General features: G+C 39.1%; 15 protein-coding genes across 15 annotated transcripts; 5 read left to right on the plus strand and 10 right to left on the minus strand. All coding sequences in view use genetic code 12, as the record gives it.

Annotated features, from left to right (window-relative positions):
• Positions 1–150: 150 nt before the first annotated feature.
• Positions 151–1614, minus strand: DEHA2C16016g (DEHA2C16016p; the record flags this gene model as incomplete). Its single annotated transcript, XM_458383.1, has 1 exon — positions 151–1614. The coding sequence occupies one exon, from the start codon at positions 1612–1614 to the stop codon at positions 151–153; it is 1464 nt and encodes a 487-aa protein (XP_458383.2).
• Positions 1615–2075: 461 nt separating this feature from the next.
• Positions 2076–2817, minus strand: DEHA2C16038g (60S ribosomal protein L33; the record flags this gene model as incomplete). The annotated part of the gene is made up of 2 exons (XM_458384.2): positions 2076–2380; positions 2799–2817. The coding sequence occupies 2 exons, from the start codon at positions 2815–2817 to the stop codon at positions 2076–2078; spliced, it is 324 nt and encodes a 107-aa protein (XP_458384.2).
• A 702-nt stretch (positions 2818–3519) lies between these two features.
• DEHA2C16060g (DEHA2C16060p) lies at positions 3520–4788 on the minus strand (the record flags this gene model as incomplete). The annotated part of the gene is made up of 1 exon (XM_458385.1): positions 3520–4788. One exon carries the CDS (start codon positions 4786–4788, stop codon positions 3520–3522), a length of 1269 nt encoding a protein of 422 aa, XP_458385.2.
• A 1209-nt stretch (positions 4789–5997) lies between these two features.
• DEHA2C16082g (DEHA2C16082p) lies at positions 5998–7479 on the minus strand (the record flags this gene model as incomplete). The annotated part of the gene is made up of 1 exon (XM_458386.1): positions 5998–7479. One exon carries the CDS (start codon positions 7477–7479, stop codon positions 5998–6000), a length of 1482 nt encoding a protein of 493 aa, XP_458386.2.
• Positions 7480–7683: 204 nt separating this feature from the next.
• On the plus strand, positions 7684–9123 carry DEHA2C16104g (DEHA2C16104p; the record flags this gene model as incomplete). Its single annotated transcript, XM_458387.1, has 1 exon — positions 7684–9123. The coding sequence occupies one exon, from the start codon at positions 7684–7686 to the stop codon at positions 9121–9123; it is 1440 nt and encodes a 479-aa protein (XP_458387.2).
• Positions 9124–9379: 256 nt separating this feature from the next.
• Positions 9380–10051, plus strand: DEHA2C16126g (DEHA2C16126p; the record flags this gene model as incomplete). The annotated part of the gene is made up of 1 exon (XM_458388.1): positions 9380–10051. The coding sequence occupies one exon, from the start codon at positions 9380–9382 to the stop codon at positions 10049–10051; it is 672 nt and encodes a 223-aa protein (XP_458388.2).
• A 139-nt stretch (positions 10052–10190) lies between these two features.
• On the minus strand, positions 10191–12890 carry DEHA2C16148g (DEHA2C16148p; the record flags this gene model as incomplete). The annotated part of the gene is made up of 1 exon (XM_458389.1): positions 10191–12890. The coding sequence occupies one exon, from the start codon at positions 12888–12890 to the stop codon at positions 10191–10193; it is 2700 nt and encodes an 899-aa protein (XP_458389.2).
• Positions 12891–13236: 346 nt separating this feature from the next.
• On the minus strand, positions 13237–14625 carry DEHA2C16170g (DEHA2C16170p; the record flags this gene model as incomplete). Its single annotated transcript, XM_458390.1, has 1 exon — positions 13237–14625. The coding sequence occupies one exon, from the start codon at positions 14623–14625 to the stop codon at positions 13237–13239; it is 1389 nt and encodes a 462-aa protein (XP_458390.2).
• Positions 14626–14940: 315 nt separating this feature from the next.
• DEHA2C16192g (DEHA2C16192p) lies at positions 14941–16569 on the plus strand (the record flags this gene model as incomplete). Its single annotated transcript, XM_458391.1, has 1 exon — positions 14941–16569. One exon carries the CDS (start codon positions 14941–14943, stop codon positions 16567–16569), a length of 1629 nt encoding a protein of 542 aa, XP_458391.2.
• A 183-nt stretch (positions 16570–16752) lies between these two features.
• On the plus strand, positions 16753–18390 carry DEHA2C16214g (DEHA2C16214p; the record flags this gene model as incomplete). The annotated part of the gene is made up of 1 exon (XM_458392.1): positions 16753–18390. The coding sequence occupies one exon, from the start codon at positions 16753–16755 to the stop codon at positions 18388–18390; it is 1638 nt and encodes a 545-aa protein (XP_458392.2).
• A 234-nt stretch (positions 18391–18624) lies between these two features.
• DEHA2C16236g (DEHA2C16236p) lies at positions 18625–19005 on the minus strand (the record flags this gene model as incomplete). The annotated part of the gene is made up of 1 exon (XM_458393.2): positions 18625–19005. One exon carries the CDS (start codon positions 19003–19005, stop codon positions 18625–18627), a length of 381 nt encoding a protein of 126 aa, XP_458393.2.
• Positions 19006–19270: 265 nt separating this feature from the next.
• Positions 19271–20119, plus strand: DEHA2C16258g (DEHA2C16258p; the record flags this gene model as incomplete). The annotated part of the gene is made up of 1 exon (XM_458394.1): positions 19271–20119. The coding sequence occupies one exon, from the start codon at positions 19271–19273 to the stop codon at positions 20117–20119; it is 849 nt and encodes a 282-aa protein (XP_458394.2).
• A 249-nt stretch (positions 20120–20368) lies between these two features.
• Positions 20369–20635, minus strand: DEHA2C16280g (DEHA2C16280p; the record flags this gene model as incomplete). Its single annotated transcript, XM_458395.1, has 1 exon — positions 20369–20635. The coding sequence occupies one exon, from the start codon at positions 20633–20635 to the stop codon at positions 20369–20371; it is 267 nt and encodes an 88-aa protein (XP_458395.1).
• A 281-nt stretch (positions 20636–20916) lies between these two features.
• On the minus strand, positions 20917–21873 carry DEHA2C16302g (DEHA2C16302p; the record flags this gene model as incomplete). The annotated part of the gene is made up of 1 exon (XM_458396.1): positions 20917–21873. The coding sequence occupies one exon, from the start codon at positions 21871–21873 to the stop codon at positions 20917–20919; it is 957 nt and encodes a 318-aa protein (XP_458396.1).
• Positions 21874–22195: 322 nt separating this feature from the next.
• DEHA2C16324g (DEHA2C16324p) lies at positions 22196–23614 on the minus strand (the record flags this gene model as incomplete). Its single annotated transcript, XM_458397.1, has 1 exon — positions 22196–23614. The coding sequence occupies one exon, from the start codon at positions 23612–23614 to the stop codon at positions 22196–22198; it is 1419 nt and encodes a 472-aa protein (XP_458397.2).
• Positions 23615–25215: the final 1601 nt, after the last annotated feature.

The following is a 25215-nucleotide window of genomic DNA, read 5'->3' on the forward strand; positions in this document are numbered from 1 at the left end:
ATTTTACATATACGCGCTTAAATTTTGACACGGTTGAATTTGATATTATGAACTATATATTCTAATTGTACAAAATCTCTTACGGGATATATCATTATTGTTATATAGGCTTGCTGTCTTTTGAATACAGGGTAGCAGAATGCAATTTGTTTATTTTTTCTCTGACTCTTTTTCTAAGAAATCGGTCCATAAAGAAACAAAACTTTGTCTCCCTGGCTTATCATCATTTGGATCATTAGGATTACGCTGAGATTGTTGGTTATGACTTAAGCCAGCACTGACTTTTTGTGACTCGTCCCATTCAAGTAAAGCACTTATCAACTGTAATGCTTCGAATTTTTTAGTGTCTCCACGAGGGAATTGTAAGAAGCTTATGACAACATTTGAGATCAATTCCTTATCGATGGTGTTGTTCAGGTTGCTCAGCTGTTGCTTAAGCATGGTCAAGGACTTTGTTAAGTGCTCGTTTAAGATAATTGCTTCATGACGCAATTTCCCTATGATCAACTGTTTGCTATTTACATCTGCTTCGAGCTTGCTAACCTTCTCGTTTTCTGTTTCTAATTGGGATACCTTGGTGATCTTTTCCTGTAACATAGTATCCACCTGTGCTTTTTCTTGTATTAATGACTCGATCTTTTGCTTTAATTCGTCGATTGTGGATTCATGGTTTTGTTTGAGAGATTCTATTTCCAAATCTCTCTCAGATATTGATTGGGTGTGAATGCTTACCTTCCCTTCCAAATCCTTGATGTCTGCCTCTTTGGACTGTAATTTATCTTTCAACTCGTCAATGGTAAGATTTAAGTTCTTGGTTTCCATATTAGCTTCGTCTCTACTTATGGTGATTTCGTTCAACTCAAGTTTCAATTCGTTGATCTTTTTCGTCAACCTCGAATTGGTATTTTCCAAATTATACTTCTCATCCAGAAGCGACTCGTCCTTGCTCTGAAACTCTCTTCTTAATTTATTCAACGAGGTGCTCAAACGATCACATTCATTATTTAAATCAGAACTTTCCTCTGTCAACTTTTTGATAGTTGTGTTCAATTTTTCGATTTCACCGACAGAAGTTTGGTTCTTTTCCTTCAAGTCAGAATTCTCGGTAGTTAATGCTTCTAAGGTTTCTTTTGTCTCTTCAAGCTCGCGTTGCGACTCTTTAATCTTGGTGAACACAGACTTCATTGATGACAATTTACTCAACAACGTGTCGTACGATGACTTTGTTTCGTCCCGCTCTTTTTCTACCTTGGATAACTGGTCCTCTAACTCCTTGACTTTCGATAAATCGTCCCCATTCAAGTCTTCTTTCTCGTCTGTCAGACTACTGGCCTTCAATAAGGCCTTATCCTTCTCAATGAGCTCTTCATCTTTCTGTTTCAACGCCAACGTCAATTGGTCGATCTTTTTTTGTAACTCATTCACTCCCAGACCATTCTGTTCGTCTGCTGTCGACTTTGGAGCATCTGATTCGGGTTCCTGGGCCACTTCTTCTTGTACACGTTCTTGTTTAGATTGGCCATTATTATTGCCTTGTGTGGGCTCAGTTTCGGGACTAGGCGTAACCTGGTTCAGATTTTGGGTCTTGGTCTGCTTCTTCTTGTTCTTGGCCATTGTATCTTTCAAACCATTGATTTACAACACGTCGTGACTCGGTATTATCGTTTATTTACTATAATTCATTAATAACAAGTGTAAATAATATCGACCTGCAGAAAAGCGACTACTACAACTACTACAAAGACACAATTTTCGAAGAAATTTTCCACTTACAATGCAAACAACATACTTTGATAAGTAATATACATAAACTAAAGCCTAAACAAGTCTAACAATAAAGAAATAATAACAGGATGCCAACGTGTAGAAAAATGACTCCTAAAATCACATTCACTAATGGTATGAACCACTTTATAGAACATTAAACGTTTTATTAAGAGCAGTTAGAGAAAATAAAAATAAAAATCATTTTTATACACTTTGACAAAAAAATACAACCTAAGATATAAACTTAAGCACCCTCTTGCAAGTTGGAATAATATATATAGTGTTAATTACTCTATTGTTGAGTTGATTTAGATGTTAGATGGGTACAACATGATTCTGACTGAGGCACCGAAAGTTTTAGCTGGTAAGTTCTTCTTGAAGTTAGCTCTGACAACACCGTTGGAACCGTGAGTTCTGGTGACCTTACCCCAGATAACTCTGATCTTAGAACCTCTGATTTCTTTAGATGCACGGTAGACGTAGGCAATACGCTTACCTAAGTAGAACTTAGCATCTTGTGGAGTACCGACGTTTTCAATTTGGATTAAAGAAACGTTTGGGTTGTTAACATGTTTAGAACGTTGGTATGACAAGTGCTTACCTTTAACGTATACTAGAATTTGTTAGTACTGGTTTTCCCTAAATAGTATAAAACAAAAATTTCCTGTTTTTCTGAGTTGTTTGTTGGCCTATGGCTCCGGCTTTATCTCAAGAACATCCCCTATGCTCCTGTATTGCACTCTGTGGCCCCGTATCCACGAAAATCGTCATTTTGAAAATTTTCCACTTTTCCACCGGTGTCTCTATTCACCTCACATGCTTTATATCCCATCAACGACACCATGTTCTTCTCATGCATCGTCCTGCTGTATCGTGCTACACATACAACTCTCTTTAGTCACTTAATCTTCCCTTTTTCATGTTCAACAAACAATCTTAATTTTTCACTCTCCATCTTCAAAATTCATTTCTTCGACAGCAAGACCTTTGCCTTTGGTCAACAAACTCTCTATTATTAATCATTTACATACATCTGTGTGATTCAGCCATTTTAACTAATTGAATATCAGTGATAAGTTAACAAATTTAAATGTAACTAACTTCGAAAATTTTTCGAATAGTTTTAAGAAGTTTTGCCCAGTACTAACACAAACTGAGCCAGGCCATTGGAGTGAGGAAAACGAAAAAAAAAGTGTTTTTGTGTAATAATACGATTTATTATGGGTGTGTGGATGTTTTCGCAATTGCGTGTGGATGACGTTTTTTCAAATGAAAAAAGCCGAGAACGGTTCATGTGATTAGGACTGTATTGTTTATGAGGGCTGCCGGAAGCCCTAATATGATAAGAGGCTAGAGTGGTTATGGTTGGGTTATTGACTTATATGGTTATTAAGTTTTTAGGTGAGTTATTAGATTATTGAGTTATTGTAGAAGATTTATTAATGGGTTATTGAGTCATCGAATTATTAATGGGATATTGTAGTAATATAAATAATGTAGGTGATTGTAGATGATTCGATTATTGGGTTGAGAGGATCTTGGTAGTTTGTAGAGCAATTGAAAGGGCTATTATTCCCAATATAGGAGTATAAACAAGAGATAAGCATGAAGATAATACTACAAATATTCAGATAAACAACGGTGATCCATGTATTACAATTGGTAGATTAAACAGATGTAGCGTACTAGATAAATAATTATTAGCATAGAGAGGAATGAAGGGGTGGAAACGTGCTATGAAGGAAGTCCCAACTAGATTTTGATCTCTGGTTCGTTTTCCCATTTGGTGAAATTGACTCTCCAGTGTTTGGCGTCGCCATTGTCGTGTTTTGAGCTCTTTAACGACCCCGATGGGGCGTTGTGGATAGATAAACTGGCCAAGTTGGTCAAATTCGTGAACGGATCGGTGATGTCTTCGGACGCGAGATAGTCGACGTGGTCGAACCACCTGGTCTCCCACTTGGATCCAGCCTCTTGTTCTTTCTTTCTCAATTCACGCTGGCTGTTCTCGATAAGCGACTTTTCTTGGTGGATCATGTCATAGTCGCTCTTCTTGATGGCCTCGGCCACGTTTTGCCATGCCCTTCTGGCTTCCAACTCGTGTTGTTCCTCGATCGGCTTGACAATCAAGTGTTCGGCCTCGGCGTTGTGGGCGTCGTAGAATAATTCGCCCTTGGAAGGAGTTTCCGACCCCTTACCAATGTACGACTTGCCAGACCACTGGCCGGCGGCCGTGACCAATGCGTTAGTCTTGTTGGCACTAGAGAGCTTGTCACGGTAGATACGAGCCTTAAATGTGTTCTTCTTTCCTGAGAAGTATCCTCTACCAGAGAAATCAACGGTCGCAAGGAGTCCATTGGATGCCTGGATATACGATGTACCTTCCAATTCTACAAATGGCGCCGCCGTGATCAATCCCTCGATATGTAATGGTGGCAACGTAATCAAATACGACTCGTTTAAGTCCTTGTATTCTAATATGGCGTGGCCGTATTGCTTGACATTGATCGACGTGGTGGAAATAGTGGCTCGGATTCCATTGTATCCTTGTAACACAGTGTTATTCTTCTCGTTGTAGATAGCGTAACCCGTAACCGGTGGATGGTGTGACACTTGTTCTGATATCAACACCGTCTCACCAAGCTTACCGTCCTTCGATTCGTCTGACCACTTTCCAACAAACACCTCTCCCAAAAATGGGTTGAGCGGCTTCTTTTCCGATCCCATCGTCTCACTCCTTGAACAGTACTGTGATCTTAGCGTCGAAATAAACCATTTGGTAACCGCAATCATTCTCTTTAATGCCATCGCTTCTTCCTCTGATTTATCGGCCCCTTCGGTCAGCAACAAAAAGTTTGGCTCGATAAGCAAATCTGGGTGTTCACTCCAGTATTGTGAATACTCCGATAATGATGTAGGTGACAAGATAAATGGAGGTGCTGTTAATGAAGATAAATCTCCATTAAACGAAGCAATAGATTTAAGGAACGACGTCCATGAACTTGACTGACTATTTGACATGGTATTGATATTAATTGGGTTCTTTTCAGCAAATATAGTGTCAATTATTGAATAATTATCCTGTTACTTACAATTAGAATTGTATATTCATACAGACAATTGATTAACAATGATACGTCTATACTATACTTCGACATGAGCTAACTAACATAGCCAAAATCTTCATTAGAAATTTCCGGGATATTGCCGGTTATGAGTGCGTGACACCCTTTGCAACCTAATGCCATGCTAGATGATAAAAAGGCATTGTACGATGTGAAATTAGTCTAGAAATGATGGCCATTCGACATGGATACAGGTGTTGGTGGGGGTTTACCTTTGGGGACGATTTTTCTGGTGGTTTTTGTCTGGTGAACATATTTTCGTCGATACGCTTATCGGACTTATGTTCACCATCACGTACTGAACAGGCTGTACAGTTCCCTCAATTCCCTCAGTTCATACATTGGATTCAACCAAGAGAAACGAGAACATACCTTACAGTATATGTGTAAATTTCATTTGAGGTAAGTATAAAGAACGGATACCTTGGTACTGGGTTATGGTGGTCGGTACCGAAAGTGCTGCACGATCGCAATTTTCATAGACAAGGCTTTGTCAACCACGAAAAACAGAATATCTTGGCTTAGAGTAGAGTGCAGTGCATTATGCCCTGATGGTCAATTTGTGGTGGACGTGTGGTAGAAGGGTGTGCGGTAGACGAGAAGTATAAGGATGGTAGGCGTGTGGTAGAAAGGTAGTACCAAAGGAAAAGAGTTGAAGAATTTAGTAATGTCCGTAGCATGAGTTTACTGATGGTGGGTATAATGACCAAAAGATACATTTCAAAAATTGAAACTAAGAGGCTATTCAATACCAATTTGGATCTTGTATGAATTAATGACTTAATCACAATACTATTGTCCACTGGAATAAAACATTTGTCCCACCGAAGAAAAATATCATCAGGTATCACAACATTACAGCAGTAGTTAGTACCATGTTAAGTAATTCTCCAATAGACCCTAGAGTGTACATACATTCATGTAGTATTGTAATTTGTGCAAAAATAGATTTTACTGAATTACTGCGAAAATTTCTAAATTCCATGATTTTATATGGAACATTGAAATTTAAAGAATAAAGAACTATTACAAACTATAGTAACAAACGTAGATGTTTTTGTACATTGACCAGAAACTGATCCAAACATATATATTGCTAATTTGTTTATAATTTAATGTATATGCCATAACGATCTAAAGTTACGGCAATGATACTCAAGACTAAACCATACGTTACTAAAATGGCAAACGTAACAGGAGCATTGCAGCCTAATGTATTTATGGTCATGTTGGTTAAACCAGTTAATAAGTTCCCTAACAAGAAACTCAATAAACCATTGTTATTGAATGCATTCAATATTTTGGAATCGGCCGCTTCTGGCTTTGCCACCACCGACTCAATCAAATTGTAGCCAAGGAGTAAAGTAGAATTGTAGGAAACAACCCACAAGACATACGACAAATTGGCCAATCTTCTGGAGATACTGCTCACAAAATATGCTTCTTGCACATACCAAAATAAAGCTTGAGAAAATAAGGTGGCTATCAATAATCCTTGGGTACTGGTGACCGTGAAGAGGCCAGATTTTGCGCCAGCCTTTTTATATTGCTGATATGAACACATTCTGAATAAGTTGTTTGGAGTTTTGAAGCCAGTTAACACAAATGACCCGAACGATTGCCCAAAGATGAAGATACTGAAGTATCCGATAAATGAAAAAATTCCTTCTTTGTTCATGGTTACCAAGCTTTCCATCCTATTGTCACTCCTGAGTATAAATGATAATAGATCGGTCTTGACCATTAATACCTCGTACCCAATGCATATTACCAACGCGACAACGAAACGAGGCACGAAATTCAATACGGGGTCAATTATACCGAAAAAGATCGGCAACAACCCAAGAGTTATGAAGAAGTTCCAGTGAACCCCATACTCGGTGACATGCTCTTGATATTCGAGTGTTTTCACACTAACCAATCTGATCAACCCCAATGCCAATACCGGGAGGGTCTTGATGCTATTTTTCATAATCAACGACACGTATTGCGACAACTTGAATCTGTAGTCGGTGGACTTCGAAGAGTCGAATCTCTGCTTGATAATTGCTCTCGACGATGCCAATCCCATCGAAAATACAAACGATCCCACCCCCAAATCCATTAAGGACGTGCCCCACGTTTCAACCTTTGCAAATCTACGAGGAAACATTCTAAAATCTACCGCCAAAATGGCAAAGTTGGTTATTACCAACATGTGTGATCTGTAGGCCGTTATAAACGGTTTTTTCACTAGCAATTGTTTCTCGGTCTTGGTGCCTTTTGCATCTCGTGGCTTCTTCGATCTGCTCTTCTTCACGTCCTTTTGTCCCCACCTACCGACAATTGCAGCCAATATACCCGGTACTAGTATTAGCAAATGCAATGTATTGGTACTATTACTGTATAGCGTGATTGACAATAAAATCGTCATGCAATTCAAAATAAAATCAACTGGAAATGTTATCTTGTAATCAAGGTATGAACTAATCAAATTGTACGATAAATAGGCACTGAGGGCCACGGCCGTGACATTGTATGTCTCCAGGATAGATCCACCAAGTAAGTTGGATACGAACAACTCCTTCTGTTCTTTTAATGACGACATTCGCTTCCTTATCTATACTTTTATCACTACTTATCTATTTGATATGCCAAAATCGTCTAACAATGAAGAATCAAAATTCTACACAAAACCCAGCACAATTTTTTTTTTATGATTCTAATCTTTCATCTTCAAAAGAGAGCCACAGTCTTAATATTGACATATATAGAAGAAAGTGGCTATTAGGTTATAATAAGACTTCATAATATGACAGAGCCACGGCCCCAGAGTCAAGAGAAAGGAGAATATGCTACACGAGTGAAAAGTGATCCTGAAGAGAAGAATGTCGCTAATGAAGACGAAGAAGAATTGAGTCGCCAGAATTCGACAACAGAGAAGAATCCTGATAGTAGGGATGGCAGTAATGCTGATGTTAGTGGTTATGTACATGATATGCCAAAATCGCCGGTATTATCATCGTCGGACTCGTTGATGAACATCACACCATGCACGTCTAATGGGAACGGAATGGACGATTTCGTGATATACTCAGATTCGGACGGAGCGTCGCAGAACTCGTTTGAATTGTTACACAACAAGGGAGCCAAAGCCAATCCTACAATTATGGAACAAGAAGTTAGGGACGACCAATCGAAATCAACTGATAGTGACCGAGCTAAGCGTCACAGGACCAGAGACAGAAGAAATAGCATCGAAACAACCCCAAGTCCCAAGCCCAGGAGGCGAATGCGGAGGAAGTCTAATAAATCGGACGCGAGCGACAGGTCTCATCGTTCGTCACTGAAGAATGGAGTACATCTAACTGGTAGTGGATATACGCTGACACCAGCCACCGGAAAAATATTTCGTAATCTATTGATTCTCGAAGAGAGCTTGCGGGAACAAGTTATTCAGCAGAGAGCAATGCGGAGAAAGTATTTGACCTTCTTGTCCATATTGTGCTCCATCATTGCATCCCTAACCCATCATTTGTACTTGATGGACTCTCCGGTCGATGGGACCGTCCGAGTTATCTTGCAATTTACATTGCTCGCGTTGCTAGTCACTTTAATGTTATACCATCTCTCTGGTGAATATCAAAAGACTATTGTGTTGCCCAGAAAATTTTTGTCATCTACCAATAAAGGCTTACGCCAGCTTAACGTGAGACTCGTCAAAATCAAGACGCCGTTGACAGATTCAATCACCGATTTAATTCGAGAGTTCATCTTATTCAATGCAACCATGTGTCGGAATGCTTTGCACAACGTGTATCCATCTACAAAGAATAACAGAAATTCCAAATTGGAGGTATTTATAGCATCCTGCCAACTGCAGTGCCAACCAAGAATTGGAGTCGCGGACGTTAAATTGATCTTGAATGCAAGAGTTTTCAATACCGACGTCAGAGAGGGCTGGGAGTTATACAGAAGTGAGTTCTGGGTGCATGAAGGTGTCAGAAGACGTGAAAATATGATGTCTTTTGCGACTGAAAATTATAGGGAGGAGGTGCTCGATAGAGGAAAGCTATTGAAGAAGGATAGAAAAGAAAGAAGATATAGAAGAAAATCCAGTGTAAATGCCACATTCAACAAACTAAACGAGCAAAATTTAAATCAATTGGATGCTTCTTCTGAAAATGTATTATTGTCACCATATCATTCTGGAATGAATAGCGTAGATAGTTCTGAAGTTGGTGAGCATTAGATCATTTAATTCTGTACCATTATTTAATATATTGTTAATAGTCAATGCATATTTATTCAATAAATACATTCTGTAGCCGATAAGAATAACTACTGTCTGCAATACAACATAGCCAGTCCAATTACCAGTGGTAAAGTAGTGGTTCTAACCGTATAGGATGAATATTTCAAAGTCACATGACCAAGTATACTTTAGAACAATTCATCCATTAATAATCCATCTCTATTAAGTATATCTCTACACAACCACCATAACGATGCTACAGCTAAACCAAGTGATACACCCAGATACAAGGAACAAGAGGTTCAAGTTTGAGCCATTTTTACTCAAAGAATATAATTTTGGGTTAGATCCAGACCGTCCAGTATGCCAGTTCTACAATCCACTGAACCCAAATAATTCATGCCCAAATGGAAGTCTTTGTCCACATAAGCATGTTTCGTCCATGTATTCGAACAAGATCGTGTGCAAGCATTGGTTAAGAGGTCTCTGCAAAAAGAATGATCATTGTGAGTTCTTACACGAGTACAATTTAAGAAAGATGCCGGAGTGCTTGTTCTACTCGAAAAACGGCTTCTGCACACAGACACCCGAATGTCTCTATTTGCATGTTGATCCCCAACTGAAAATACCTCCATGTTCTAGTTATGAAAAAGGGTTTTGTCCAGACGGTCCTAAATGTGCAAACAGACATATTAGAAAAATCATGTGTCCATTGTGGCTTACTGGTTTTTGTCCCAAGGGTGCTGAATGTGACTACACTCATCCAAGATTCGAAGCTATAATAGACAGGTTAAGGATTAAGCCGGATGAGGATGCTGTAGAAGAAAAAGAAAAAGTGGCCAATGGGTCCGACAAAGAAGATCAAAATATGGCAGATGCTACACTGAATGGAAATACCGAAGAAAAGGACGAGTCCGGGCCTTGATACATGTATAATATTTTATTTTCAAAGAGGTCTATAGAGTTAGCTGAAATGCGTAATTTCAGCAATTTTTATATAGTATATAATGACAGATTTAATGATAGTAATTTCCTGATTGGATTAAACTCGATGTAATTGTAGATTAAACCCTAAATTTTCTAGCCTGCTTTCTTTCCATTGGAGTCAAAACCCAATTAACACCCAAATCATCGCCCGCTTGATCACCTTCATCATTGTTATGACCACCTTCGTTACTCATGTCGTATTCCTCGTCATCCATACCAACAAGTAAAACTAATTGAGTTACTCTTACAAACTTTTCTCTTAATTCATAGTTATCTTCACACATTTCATTAATAATGTGAGACATATCCTTTTCTAACTTAAGCGATCCCAATTCATTTATTTTGAACTTTTTTAACACATTCACCAATTTTTTCTCGATCAAATTGGCCAAGTTCACAACCAATAACCTCAAGAGTTTATGGAAAATTAATGACTTATGAAACGTTTGCTTATATGGTCTGATCAACGATTGCCACGTTGTTGTGAATCTCAAGATAGTTGAAGTATCATTTAGAGAGTTGACGGAGTATATTATATAGTGTGAATCGTTAGCATCAGGAAAACAATCGTTAATAAGATTAAGCAATTTATTCTTAAGCGATTGATTGTAAAAGTTAATTAAACTATCTTGAATAATCTTATTGGTGATTGATATAAATGGATCCAAAAATTCTGTTTTAAGTATGCTTGCAATCTTTTCCAGGTCTTTACCAAAGGGGAAGTTATTTCTTAAGTAGTCCGGATTATTTTTGGTTATGCTTTCAAAAATCTTTGTAAAGTACTCTTGCCCCATTGCAACAGTATTTAAATATAATACAAAATTCATTAACTTAGCATTATTAGTATGTGCGGCAGTTGTACTGATTCCAGCTCCGGCAGACGCACCGCTTCCGACAACATTACCCAAAGCACTAGAAGCACCTTTAAAAAATCCCATAGTACCTGAACCTTCGTGGACTGGCGTCCCACTTCTAGATATTCCAGGACTGGCAGTACCACTGAGTACGCCATTTGGATTTGATGTAGGTGCCACTAAAGTCAATGTAGAGTTATAACGAGGCTGATTAGAATTTAAATTTTTGATAAAGAATCCATTAATTAAGTCCCGCTGAATAACTTTGAAGTCTTCGTTTATGAATCTTTTGAGTGTGATTGGCTGCGCCGTGTCTATTATGTTTCTTAAGGTGGTGTTTAACACCAATGTAGCATCTTCTATAACAGATGAACAAGGTACTTGATCAGGCGGATCTGATGACGAAGTCATTATCAAATGTGGTTCTAATGATGGCAATTCTTCAATGGTTATAGCTTTCTCCAAAGATCTTCTGAAATAATAGGAATATAAGGATTCAAATGCAGGCAAGAATTTCTTGTGAATCTTACCTGTGAAATTGGAATCCATAATTAATTTTGGAAGCTTCAATCCCTCATCGTTATCAGTACCGTCATTAGATTGATAATACTTTAATGTGATGAATTTACAATACAAGGCCCAATTATGTAGGATGCCAGCCAACTCACTTACCAAGTCACCAATTTCAACAATGGAAACCAATTCATCTTCCTCTGGATTTACATTTGCTTGGTCAACACCGGAGGGATCTTCATGGTCTGAAAACCTTTTTGACAAAACAGGGAAGTTATAGAGACTAATGTCTTGAATGACTTTATCAATTCTTTTTATATCATAGAAAGTGTCACTAATCAAACCAATCTGTGAATCAATTTCATGCTGTATTTTTGTTACAACGTATGAAATTGCATTGTCATATGTAGAGCCGTAATATTTCTTGATCAATGGTCCATGCTGAGACAACATCATAGATATATTTTCAAATAATTTCATACTTATAGTTAGGTACATGCCATGTTTGGTGGCAGCATTACTGCCGCCAGATGCGGAATTAATCAATGAACGCAGGGTATCGGTTATTATTTGGCAAATGAATTTAGAATAGCAATTGAGACCTATTTCCTCTTTTTGAATCAATGGAAACAACTGGAAGTATTTTGTTAACTCAGAAACATTTCTATTTTTTGATGCTTCATTAAACCCTTTTTGAAATTCTTCTGTTAACAATTCAATCCATTTTTGTACAGTTACAGAAGGTAACTCAGGAATATCAGTACTGGGTATCACCACAGAAGCAAAATTACCATTAACCAATTCAGGTGGTAGTTTGCTCGTAATAGTATGTAAACATTGAGCTGCCAATTCCCAGTTTTTATGCTCAATAGCATAACTCGCCTGATTTATATTATTCTTTAATGCCTGGATATCACTAACAAAAGTCAACGTTTGTTTGACGTTACCAATCTCCTGGTCCAATGATTTGATCTTAAATGTCAACGAATGTCCTAAATCATTAGCCGCCGAGAATAACAGAGTCATCTCGGTTGAATTCAGAATTGTTGTCGATAATTTCGCCCGATTTAATTCAATATTGGATGTTTCTTGTTGATGCTTTTTCAGTTTTATTATAGAAAAATGATTCAATTCTTTATCAATTGAAGCTGTTGTTGTATCTATTTCAGCTATTAAACTATGCAATTCATTTGTAGTAGTCGCTTCATGGAACCTTTGATCTAACGTCAGTACCGTTTTATCTAGTTTTGACTCAGATAGAGTCGAAAATAAAGGTGCCAGCTGATTGAATCCATTACCGGACATTATATTCTCAATATCGATAGATATTGAACTGTAGAGCAGGTATCGTGGTGTAAATAGGCCCTTAATATTGAGTTTCGTGTTGTTTCCATACGAGTTCTCGTTCATAGTAAAAGCCCTGTATACAATATTTTTCAGGAACTGGTTCACTTGAAGACGTATTTGTCTGATACAAGTTTATATGACCGTTATATTGGTAGATATTTCTTGTGGTGACACGACAGCATATGATAGTAGACGAAAATAAAGATAAATGGATGAAAAGTCATTTTTAATAAACTAATTCTGAATTTCTACTCAGATCATGGAGTATGTATACTTCTTCTTAAGATGATTGATACGAGAATATGCACATGATATATTATTAAACTAAACTATTATACATAATTAGAATGTGTTGTACCAGCTATAGGTACTAGAATTTGCAATTGGTGTGAAGTAATGAAATTATTTCTCATTTCTTTGGACCATTCTTCAATTCCGAAGCCATTGAGTCTCTTTCATTTTTAAATTTGGTAGATCTGTCTCTGATTCTAGGCTTCTTTATTTTCCTGTCCCTATTGCTCTTGAGGCCCTTGATTCCGGCGATCAGATCCCCCTTGGAAGCTCTTTGACCTTCAATAATATTTCTGGATTTACCAGCTGTGGCTCTATCACTCTTATTCAAAACAGTTTGGGCTCTACCTAACTTGGTTCTTTGCTGGTCACTTAACTTAGCAGACATCTTGGATTTGTTTGAAGCATATGCCTTCTTAGAGTTGTCAATGTGATTTGGCGATAATATCGATGGTTTGGTGTGTGCTTTTGCCTTAGAAATACGAAGCTTACGTTTCTTTTCTGCAGACATTGGCTTATCGTTGAGCAACAAAGACTTGTTGACCGACAACGTATCCTTAAATTGAACCAACGCAAAACCTTTGCCTACATTGGTCTTAGCGTCTCTGATAACTCTGACAGATTCGACATCGTTATCGGTCTTAGAGTTGAAATAACGCCACAAGGTTTCTTCCTTTTCTTCAAAATCCAAATTTCCAACAAAAATAGTTCTTTTGTTATCCTTTGGTGCTGGATGGGCGACGTGGTCGACTCTTAAATGTGCATGTTCAAACTCAGTCGCATTCAACTTGGGAACACACTTTAATGATGGCTCTTTTTCAGCAAACACAACATACGCATTCAACGTATCTCTAGAACTGTGCAACTTTTTCTTTGCGAAGGCCACTTTCCTTGGAACGGCGTCGTCGAATGATATGGATCTAAATCTGATCGACTGAATTTTACCGTATTGCGAAAAAAGTTTCTTGAATTTCTTATACATTGGCTTCGATCCAACAACAGAAGCATTCACATTACCCACAAACACAGTACGTTCCGCTTTCTCTAACTCATTTTCTTTCAAATCAACCGTCTTGGCACGCTTGGACTTAGTTTCACCACTTTGGTCTTCTTCGTCGTCCGAGTCAGAGTCACTTCCTGATCCACTTTCCACTTTTTCATCTTTTTCCACTTTTGGGGCCTCTTCATCCTGTTCCTTTAACAACTTATTGTAGTACTTCGATTCCAAATCCTCATTCAAATCCTTCTTTTGTCTCGTCTTTTTCGCACGCTTGGCTTCAGCCTTTATATCTCTTTCCTTGTCTTCTTCTGTTTCCTCGATGCTTTCGCTCTGATCTGCACCAGATTCCTCCGTTGCAGCATCTGCTGGAATATTAATCACGGTTCTGGCCCTATCTGAATATTGTCTGGAAACTGGCCCTTTTGAAGCCTTGAATAACAGATCTATACTCTTATCAACATTAGCATTATCGCCTGAGGATCCAAAGATCGAGCTGAACGTCGACATCTTAATAACTACTATTTTATCCGGATATTTCACTATCTATATATGAACTCATCTCTCTGTAAAAAAATTTCTGAGTGAGTAAAAGACCACTGAAAAACATGCCTGCATATAAATCAGTATACAATCATAGAGAAAAAACCGAAACCCCTTGTAAAGGTATTGGCGTCAATCGAAAGTAATAAACCAAGTGGATTCTTTGTAATATCTAACGAAATCAAGGCAGATTGTGGTTTTAGTATTAAGACTTAATAAAAAATATAATTTATATAAACGTCTCGATTTAATTCGCCAAACTGCATCAGAGGATATCTTTCAATGGCTACGGAAGAATCAAACAACAAAGAATCACCTTTAACAGACATAGCCACGTCGCCTCCCCCATTTGATTTGACATTGGATAATAAGGAGTTGGAAAACGACCAAACGTCTAATTTCATATCGAATAAAGCTAATTCTGGCCAGGAATCACAGGAAAACAACAGTAAGACGAATCGAGATAGCTACGAGAGTTCGGAGCTCAGTGATTTGGGAGAGGACGAATCAGAGGCAGAAACGGATAAAATGGACTTTTTGGATGACGATCCTAATTCCAGCGGTGAAAAAGTGCTGGATTTGAATGCGATTTCGAAGTTGACTGAATTGGCACACTTGAAGGAGGTGGACTCGGACAACGAAGACGATGAAAATGTTGTCAAAGAAGAGCAATCGGCACCACATGAGGAAGACGGAGAGAAACTGGTGAAGGAGACCGAGGAAACGCTGGAAACCAACACCAAAATAGAGGAAAGCTCGTCGGATGGTGAAATGTCAATAAATCCGAAGGAAAATGCGGAGGCCAACAAAGAAATCATGGAAGATTTGGAAAGAATTAGCCAAAGTGTGGAAGATGGCACCAATAGAAGGCCTTCTAAACGTTCTATAAGCGAACCCGATCAGACGAATAACAAGAAGCCAAAGATGGAGAGTGAAGAAGAGCCAAATACTGGAAAGACCGGTGAAGATGTACCAGATAATGTGCTAAATGATGAGCACGAGAACTCAGACGTAGAGGAATCGCAAAAAGATGACTTGAATAACGGTAATAGTAATAGTGGTGAGGACGAGGAGAACGATGATGCGAATAATGGAACAAAGACAGACGATCAGGAGGCAGACGAGGAAGATGAAGATGCCGATGAAATGGGAGACTTTGAAAGTAGTGAAAAAGATGTAGACATTAATGAGAAACGCAAACTTGCTATCGAAGAGTTGATTATTATCGAGTCATCATTTGCGGAATTGAGAGATAAATTATATCAGGATAAATTGAATTTACTTGAGCATGAATTGCAACTATGTCTAGAAGGGTCGCATCCGGAACTATCCAGGATCTATTACAAAATTAATCAATTTCACCAAGATAGTTTAAAACAGGCCAATTCAAACCTCAACTATAAATTGAAATGCATTGACGTTAGTACCATCGCATCTCGAACCTCGATTCATCAGAACTTCCTCAAAAAGCTTATGGATTGCAAAAACGACATGATTACTGATACGACATCATTGTGGTACAAAATAAACAAAGAACGTAACCAACTAGATCAACTAGTCCCGGACTATAACTTCACTGCCATCCCACTGATACCGAATTATACGGCTACTGTGCCCATAGAAGAGGGTGCTAATGGTGTAGCCAATGGCATACTAAATGGTCATGAGATTGCTCCGTTGAGCAAAAAAACAATCAAACAAAATACGGTGTTCGAATTAGTAGAGCAACGAAACAACTTGAATTGTCAATTGGGAATATTGAATGGGTTATTACAGTTCCATGGTCTCCCTTCTGCTCTATACTCGAATGTAGATGACAATTTTGTCGGGCCAAGCCAAGAACTATTATTGAGAAAGGCAACCGACGATGAAATCAATGAGGACTTAAGGGCTATGGGAATACCCATGTAGATTACATTTTGTATCTCTTCATATATATATATATATTAATAACATTCAATTCATATAGTAAGCTTGTAGCCGTAAAATTCGCAAATGCACGACCTTCGATTTTTAGTAAACAAAATACGTGTGAAATATGGAAGTAGTTAGGATGAAGATAGAAAGTACTATAGATTGGCCAATTGAATAAATATGGTAGAAGTATCGTTAACTGTTGGTAAGCTTGATGCTTCATTAGCATTATTGTTGACGAAAGATCATCATTTAATTGAATTTCCAACGATTTTATTGCCTAATGGTGTCAGAGCAGGGTCAATTGTTAAAATCAAATGTGACCAGGATTTAGAAGGCGAAAAGGAAGAACAGAAAGAGTTCCAGACGATACAAGACGAGATATTGACAACGTTTGGTACGAACTTACCGAGCGTCCCTAATTTAAAAATTAAAAATGTTACTCAGACTTCATGTGTATTAGAATGGGATACCTTGGAATTGGGAACAGCCAATTTGAAAAATTTGATTCTTTTCAAGGATGGTAAGAAATTGGGGGCTATTCCACAGCCTTTGACCAGCAAGACGACGAAGTTATCAGGATTATCGATCGATCAAACATTCGAGTTTCAATTACGATTGGACACAACAGCAGGTATCTATCTGTCAGCAGTGGTTGAAGTCACTACACATAAGATGACGGATTTATCTGGTATCACTGTTTGTTTAGGTGATATTACCGCCAACGATCAATTCACGGTGGAGGATATTGAAAATACATTGAAAAATATGGGTGCTAATTATCCGCCACAAGACCAAATCAAGGTGGATACTACTCATTATATATGTACTAGAGAAAACAAACAGAATCCAGAATTTTTAAAAGCATTTGATATGAATATTCCAATTATTAGACCTGAATGGTTGAAGGCTTGTGAAAGAGAAAGAAGAATAGTTGGTGTAAGAGACTTCTATGTCAAGGATTGCGTATTGCCAGATATATTAGCGAAAAACTATTGGCAGAAGGGAAATACTCAAAGTAGTGCCACCAGAGCGACAGAATCAAATGAGACTGCGCCTGAAGCAGAAAAGTTGGAAGAAAATAAACCAGCTACTGAGGCTCCTACTGTTGTTGTGGATGAAGCGGATGAACATAAAGAAGAAGAGGCAAAAAAGCAATCTGTGGGAACATCTGATGTACCAGATACAGACAACGGAACTAAAGTTACTGAATCCGTGGAAACTATTGATACAGCAAATGATCAACTTGAAGAAGTTAAGATTGATGATTCAACCAGCAATGTGAAAGCAGATGAACAAGTTGACTCTGAAGCTCAAAAGGAAGAGCAAACAACGAGCGAGCCTCAAGATGTAAATGCCGATGTCATAGAACCCTCTGTAGAATCTGAAACTAAGGCTGAAGAACCTGAAGAAGAAACGAAACCAGAAGCAATAGAACCTTCAGAAGTTTCACTACCAACAGAAGAAAAGGAAGAGGATAATTCTAAGATAGAAACCAAAGATACAGTTGATGAATCAAATGAAAATGAACCAGTGAAGGATGAGATTAAGTTAGAGGATAAGGAAACGCAAATAAGCGGTGAAGCTAATGTCGAAAGCAAAGAAACAGAAGCTTCAGAAAAGATAGAACCAATGGAGAAAGAAGAATCTGCGGAACTTGGAAATACTGAGGCAGAAGGTGAGGGTGAAGGTGAAGGTGAAGGTGAGGGCGAGAATGAGGCAGCAGGTCAGGAAGATTCGAATAATGATTCTACTTCAACAAATAAAAAGAAGAAGAACAATAAAAAGAAAAATAAGAAGAAAAAGAATATTTCCTAGTTATATATACTATCTAGTTCCTGTATTATTGCTTTCGTATAGCGTCTGTCACAATATAAATATAAATATACAAAATTCCGTTCAGTAGAAATAATGTCAGTGCAAGCCTAATATAAAGTATCTTGTTGCATCTATACCGTGCTATATAAAGTAAATGCATTATAAAAATATAATCTTGAAATGAATGTTGAACAATCGAATTTAATTACCAAGAAAACCGTGGAGATTTATTAATTAGTTATCACCAAATAATCTTCTTACTTTCTTCAATATAGAATCCTTTTCAGGGTCATATGGATGATCTTTAGAGGGGATTTCTAGAATGGCCGGGAATGCATTGGTGTAACCATCAACTCTGTATCTGATTAAATCAGCAATATGTTGATTAATCAAGAGAATGGCAATGTCGTCTCTTTTGGTAGTAAACCTCTCGAATGCTTCTTCCACATCTTCAACAGACGTCTTACCAGGTATGACAGTCAAGAAATTGGTTTCTTTGCCTTCTTCGTTCGAAATTTGCCCGACACCAGCTAACAATAACCCCGTTACTGAATCTTCATCTGCTATAGCAGCTAATAATGTCCGCTTTGACATGGCTTCATTGGCAGAACTCATGACGATAAGTTACTTATTTTTCTTTTCAAATCTCACAGAAAGCTCTTAATAACCAAACTTGTTACCAATAAACTTCAATTGTGACTTCAACTATATAATATAATTGATTAAGTACAATCTAGTTGGCTCTTTGATAGAAAAGGATTATCGAGCTATAAAAGCTTGTGTAATACACGCACCTGATCAATTTCTCAGTTAGATGGTATAGATATGAAAAATTTCCAGAAATATGAAGGTGTATTGACGATATATACTTACAGATAGGATGTTATGCTCATCAAAGACAATCAGACCACAGGGAAGTGTATTCAGGACACTTAGAGTTCAAACTTCACTGTTCCATTCGAGTTGCTTTATGCTCGCAGGGCATTCTAAATGGGCCAATATTAAGCACGATAAAGCCAAAAACGACGCTAAAAAGTCCAGAGAAGCGTATTCGATCGCCACACGGATCGTATCGAGTGTCAAGGCCGGAGGAGTCGAGGGTAATGCCCAATTGTTGACTCTTGTAGAGAAGGCGAAAAAATTGAATGTTACCAAGAAGATCATCGAGAATGCTATTAAACGAGGAACCGGGGAAATAAGCTCAGAGGGACAGCAACTCGCCGAAGTAACATACGAGTTTATGGGACCCGGAGGTGTTGCATTTATTGTGGAGGCAAGTACAGACAATAAGACCCGTACGATTGGGTTAGTGAAGCATGCCATGTCAAAGTTCAATGCGTCATTGAGCCCGTGCCAGTATTTATTTGACCGTAAGGGGTCCATCATATTCTCTCCTCGTAACGAGACCGAGACGCTTGACGATGTGCTAGAAGTTGCCATCGATATAGGTGCAGAGGATGTAGAGGACTACAAGGACACTGACAACGAGTACGGCAAGGAAAAATTATTCAGGATCGTGACTGATGTGGGAGATATCTTTGAAATCTCCAACAAGCTCTCAGCCAATGGATACGTCCTCAAGGACTCGACCACTGGGTACATGGCCGAAAGCGATACGCACGTCGAATTCCCCGAAGCCCACGAAAAGGGTCTCAAAAAGGCGTTAGAGCTCTTGGACGAAATTCCCGAATTGACCAACTACTACTCGAACATCAAGGACGACGAATAACCTCCCCATCCTCTGTACATAGATAAAACACACGTTCATAAAATATAGTATTAAACTGTAAACACTCAACTAAATACGCAATTGGACCTCTCTCCCAATGATCCACCACCAGTGGCCCCATTATCGTTCCACCAATGCTCCACCTATGCTCCACCTTCTGTCTCTCCAACTGCGACCCCTCTACTGCGTGAATGCTATGTTATAATGCAAGAACATCCGCCTGTGGGCTTGCTTCTCTCGTGAGTCAGCTTAATCCTTGTTTTCTTCTTTCTTTTCATCCTTGTTTCCTGCTTCGTTCTTGTGGACTTCAGCATTCAACACATTGTCTAAGTTGGATAAATTGGCGTTTTTCCACAATCTCAATTCTTTATCGTGGGCAAAATGCCTGTAAGTGAAAAAGCATCCCGATGCAACTGCAACTCCCATAGCAGCGAATAATGGGTACATTTCAATTGGAAGATTTGCGGCAATACTGCTTTTCTTAGCAGAATTCAATAAAACACGGGTAGCTCTCATATTTGATCAATTACTTCAATTATTACGATTGGAATGAAGAGTTGTTGTTACATTTATGTCCCATGGAATTAGTACCATGAAAATTATGGTATGATATTTGGGTAATTACACGACCGTTTTTTGATGACGATTTTGTGTCACTTTTTGAAAACAACCATTTTGGTTGGTTAGAATTATAGATATTCACGTGTCTGGTGTAGTATAATACAAATTTATATTAGTCTAATCTATGCTGTAATGTAGGGGTTAGAGGGGGATAGGAGACCGGGAGCGGGACAGGGCTACCATTTAGCAATTTCTTCCTTGATATTATCGTAGCAGAGCCAGCTCACAGCCATAGAAGGCACGATTTTGTAGAGATTTGCAGTGAGACCTTTGTAGGCCCCAAAGAAGCCTTCAGTGGTGAAAATGGAGATCAATGCACGGGCGACGGAGGAATATTGGAAGCCCAATTCACCACCGGCCATGCTGGCGACTTGGTAGCGCTTACGGAGCAAATCCAAGGGGTAGATGAGGACACCACCCACGAAACTGGAGAATGCCCCGGCCGAGAGCTTCCAGAGGGGATTTGAATAGTCTGCGGGCGAGTTGTCCATGTAGTCCCTCATTTTTTCGTATAGGGTGAAGTTGATGGCCACGTAGGGGGCTACTCCCATGGTGGTGGGTACTATGCCCTTGTAGAGGGCGCGGAGGCCACCCTCGTGCTTGTAGACTTCGACCAACGTTTCTACCACCGATGGGGGCTTCACCAAGCGTCCCTTCGCTAGTTTGGCCAACGATGCCGTCTGCACGGTTATTCTGGCCCGCACGAGGTCTAGAGGGTACGTAGCAGCCACCGATGCAATACCACCAATCGACCCGGCAATCAATCGTTCGTGCACCTGGAGCTCAGACGAACCGTCCTTGTTGGCCATCATGATGGCCTTGCATTTTTCAAACACGGCGTACTGGACAGCACTGTAAGGGACGATACGAATGCAGTTCAAGAGGTTACCTCTGAAAAGTCCTCTCCAGCCTTCTTCGGCGTACATTTTGAAGATCGTGGGGAACATGCCGTTGTATGACTTAAATCCGGGGCCTTGGAGTTGCAATAGGATCTTAGCTCTTTCGAATGGTGACACCACAGTCCGTGAAACTGCACCAGCAATTCCTCCAGCCATCAAAGACGCGTTAGATTCTTGCTTTAAAAACTGTTTGATGTCATATGGCATGTCTCTTCGTATATCGAATTCTGACATGGTTTGTCACGTAGGATCCCGTCAGTATGTTTTTTATAGTAACTATGTTACACCAGCTAAAAATCCTAGCGAAAATCGAACTAAATGAATGTAAATTATAACTCTGGGGTTTGTTTGTTGTTGACGTAAATAGTATGGCTGAAATCTTAAAATTTACTGAAAATTATAGTCGAGAATCGCCGAGCACGACCGATCACGATAAGCCTACTACAGCGATCTTTTAGATATACAGGTATGGGGATTCATATATGCTATATAGGATAAATTCATTAAACTAATTCGTTATACTATATGTAATTAGCCATTAGTAAATCATATTAAATTATTTGTAGCTAGATAAAACCTTTTCAACACCGGCAACAAAGATGTCTGCGTGCTTCTCTTCGAACACCAAGGTTGGTCTTAATCTAACCGAGGTCTCAGAACACCCACCCATGTTGACACCAACAGACTTCATATCCTTTAAGAATTGATCACGAACAGCACCCGTGTCGAAGGACCAGGCAATGAAGGTAGCTCTGTCCTTACCTCTCAAGTTGAGGAGATATTGTGGGTATTTGGCTTGTAAAGCTTCCAATTTGGAGAACAAGTAGCTACCGACCTTTTGCGCCTTTGCTGGCAAATCATTCTTAACGACTTCGTCACAGATGGCACCAGCCAAGATCATTCTGGCTGGATCACCACACCAGGTGCTGAATTGACGGTATGAAATGCTTGGGACGATTTCTGGGTCATGGAAGTAGTAACCGGCCGATTGGAACTTCTTGGAGAAGGTGACCATGTCTGGAGGTGGAGACAAGTTGAAATGTTCATGGCACCAGAATTTACCCGTAGCACCAACACCAGTTTGGACTTCGTCGACGATCATTAAGGCGCCGTATTTTAAGGTTAAGTCTCTCAAGCCTTGGAAAAACTCGTTTGAGCCGTGGTTGTCACCACCTTCGGATTGAATAGGCTCAATAAGCAACGCGGCAATTGGGACCTTATTAGTGGAGAGGATTTCGTCGACGATTTGGAGACAACGCTGGTCTTCCTTTTTATTTTCTTCAACGTGCTTATCTAATGGGTACTTGTACGATGGGTACTCAGCTTTTGGCCATTTGAATGCAGGGAAGTCTAACTTGTGGATTGGCTTTGAGCAGGTGGTCGATCCACTGGCAAACAATCTACCATGGAACGCTTTCTTGAACGAAAGAATGGCCAAGTCTGGACTACCAGGCAGCTCGTTCTTCATGACCGATTCGTTTTCTTCAGCAGTAAAAGGAGTGTTAAAGCCCCTTTTCTTGCCCTGGTACCACATAAATGCTGCCTTGAATGCCAATTCGTTGGCATCGGCGCCTGATAAACCCGACCAAATCTTATCTTGACCCTTTGGAGCCACCTTCAACAAGTCACCGATAATTTCGGCCGTGTCTTTGCCTGGAAAGTTACCAAGCGCTGGACGATCCACAATCGCTCTGATCATCTTATCGGACTTGGCCGCCTTGATTAAGGCCGGGTTGTTGTAGCCCAACCCAATGGATGCAATTTGGGCGTAAACATCCAAATATGTGTTACCGTCAGCATCGACAATGTAGTTACCAATAGACTTTTCGTAGTCGGTTATGAAGTATGTTGGTCTACTATCAAACACCTTATTCAATGACTTGATGCCCTCCTGGGATTGCGGCCCTGGGAATGATGAAGTCTTAACAACTGGTTTGTCTGGTTCGTCTGGGAAATATTTCTCACAAATGGACATATCACTTGAGATATCACTTTCTATTACTATGTTTAATGAGAAGAAGAAACAATAAGGATACTTTTATTAAATGGGATGAAATGGTAGGACTTCTGGTATTTATATGGGGAAAATAGTAATAAGCGCTAATCGCCCAAAACGGCAATCGGCCGCTAATCAAAAATTTCATCGACTTGAGCAAAAGGCATCGACGATTGCCGCAAAGAGCGGTATTTGGAGCTCATTTGTGGAAGAACCGCCATATGCTGGCGTTGTTGGCGTCTGGGCCAATGTACGAAGTGGTATTTGCATTGTGGTGTATATGCGTGGGTATTGTCGAGTGGAATGGACGTTAGCGGACTGAGGTTGATGAAAATATTGAATAAAAATGGGATATTGGTAGAGCTGGATGTTAGGTGGGGAGTGTACGGTCTTCGTATAGAGAACATACATAGAAGTCAATATTTGTAAGAGTTATTGTAAGAAACGTTAGTACATTTAAGTATTACGGCAGAGTAGAATGGTGCATCGTGCCAGTAGATTGGTTAAGCTGGTAGGTTGAAAAGCTGATAGGTCAATAGACTAATACATAGACATTAACACCGGGGAATGAGCAGAATGATCAGACTCGATTGGAGACGTCGCAACAATTGGAGAATCGAATTTGAGCGTTTGAATTGTAAGCGAGTGGGATCAGATCGACTCTGTACTTCGAGAAATCCATACACATACTTCGCGAGTCGTATGGACCTGCCTAAACAGCTATTTGCACCCTAATAAGATACCAATGAATAAATACCTATGAATGAAGTGATAACGGTTCATGTGTTTTTAGATCAAGTATGAGTTGTAACATAGGCTTGATTAGTTGTTTTTCTGGTGCTAACCTCAATGACGCTTCATCGATGTAGTTCAAAATTTATGGAGTTCAGAAAATAAGTTTGATATGTCATATTGGTCGTATGCATTTCGAACGTAGTCAATTACGGACTAAAATACTACTATGTGAACGGCTGCTAGTAACGTTCTCTATATCATTTGCCATATTGTAGCTTTTCCATATTGTCGCTCGCAGAGGATCACAGGATTATATTTTAACAACTTAGCTACCATCCAGATACCAGGAAACACTGTATACCATGATAATATTTCAATAATGCCATACACAATATATTGAGAACTATGTCAAAGAAACATTCTACAACCTACCTTTCTACAGGTAAGATGAGCATATTTTCACCCATCTTATAACAGCAGAACTGAAATTGATTCAAAACCAGTCGCTTGAAAACTCTATTCGATACATCCTACAAGATCCCAAATACTCCAAAGAAATAATCCCAGAGGCCCCAAAGAAAATAGATTACGTTGACCACTAGTAAATACCCATATTTTGATAATTTTATGGTAAATATGGCTCCAATCAACCAAAAACAACGGGAAAACTTATAGATAGCCACTTGCAATACCGTGACCTTACGTCCATCAAGCCAAAGTATATATTAATGTAGTATATAGACGGTTCTCTCTGTTCATCAAAACTTGCAAATTCTCACGGGTTGTTCTGCATACCAGAATGCTCTGCTATAGAAAAAAAATCAAATTATAAACAAGCCTGATAG

Source organism: Debaryomyces hansenii (assembly GCF_000006445.2).
Source record: "Debaryomyces hansenii CBS767 chromosome C complete sequence".
NCBI classification, from domain to species: domain Eukaryota; kingdom Fungi; phylum Ascomycota; class Pichiomycetes; order Serinales; family Debaryomycetaceae; genus Debaryomyces; species Debaryomyces hansenii.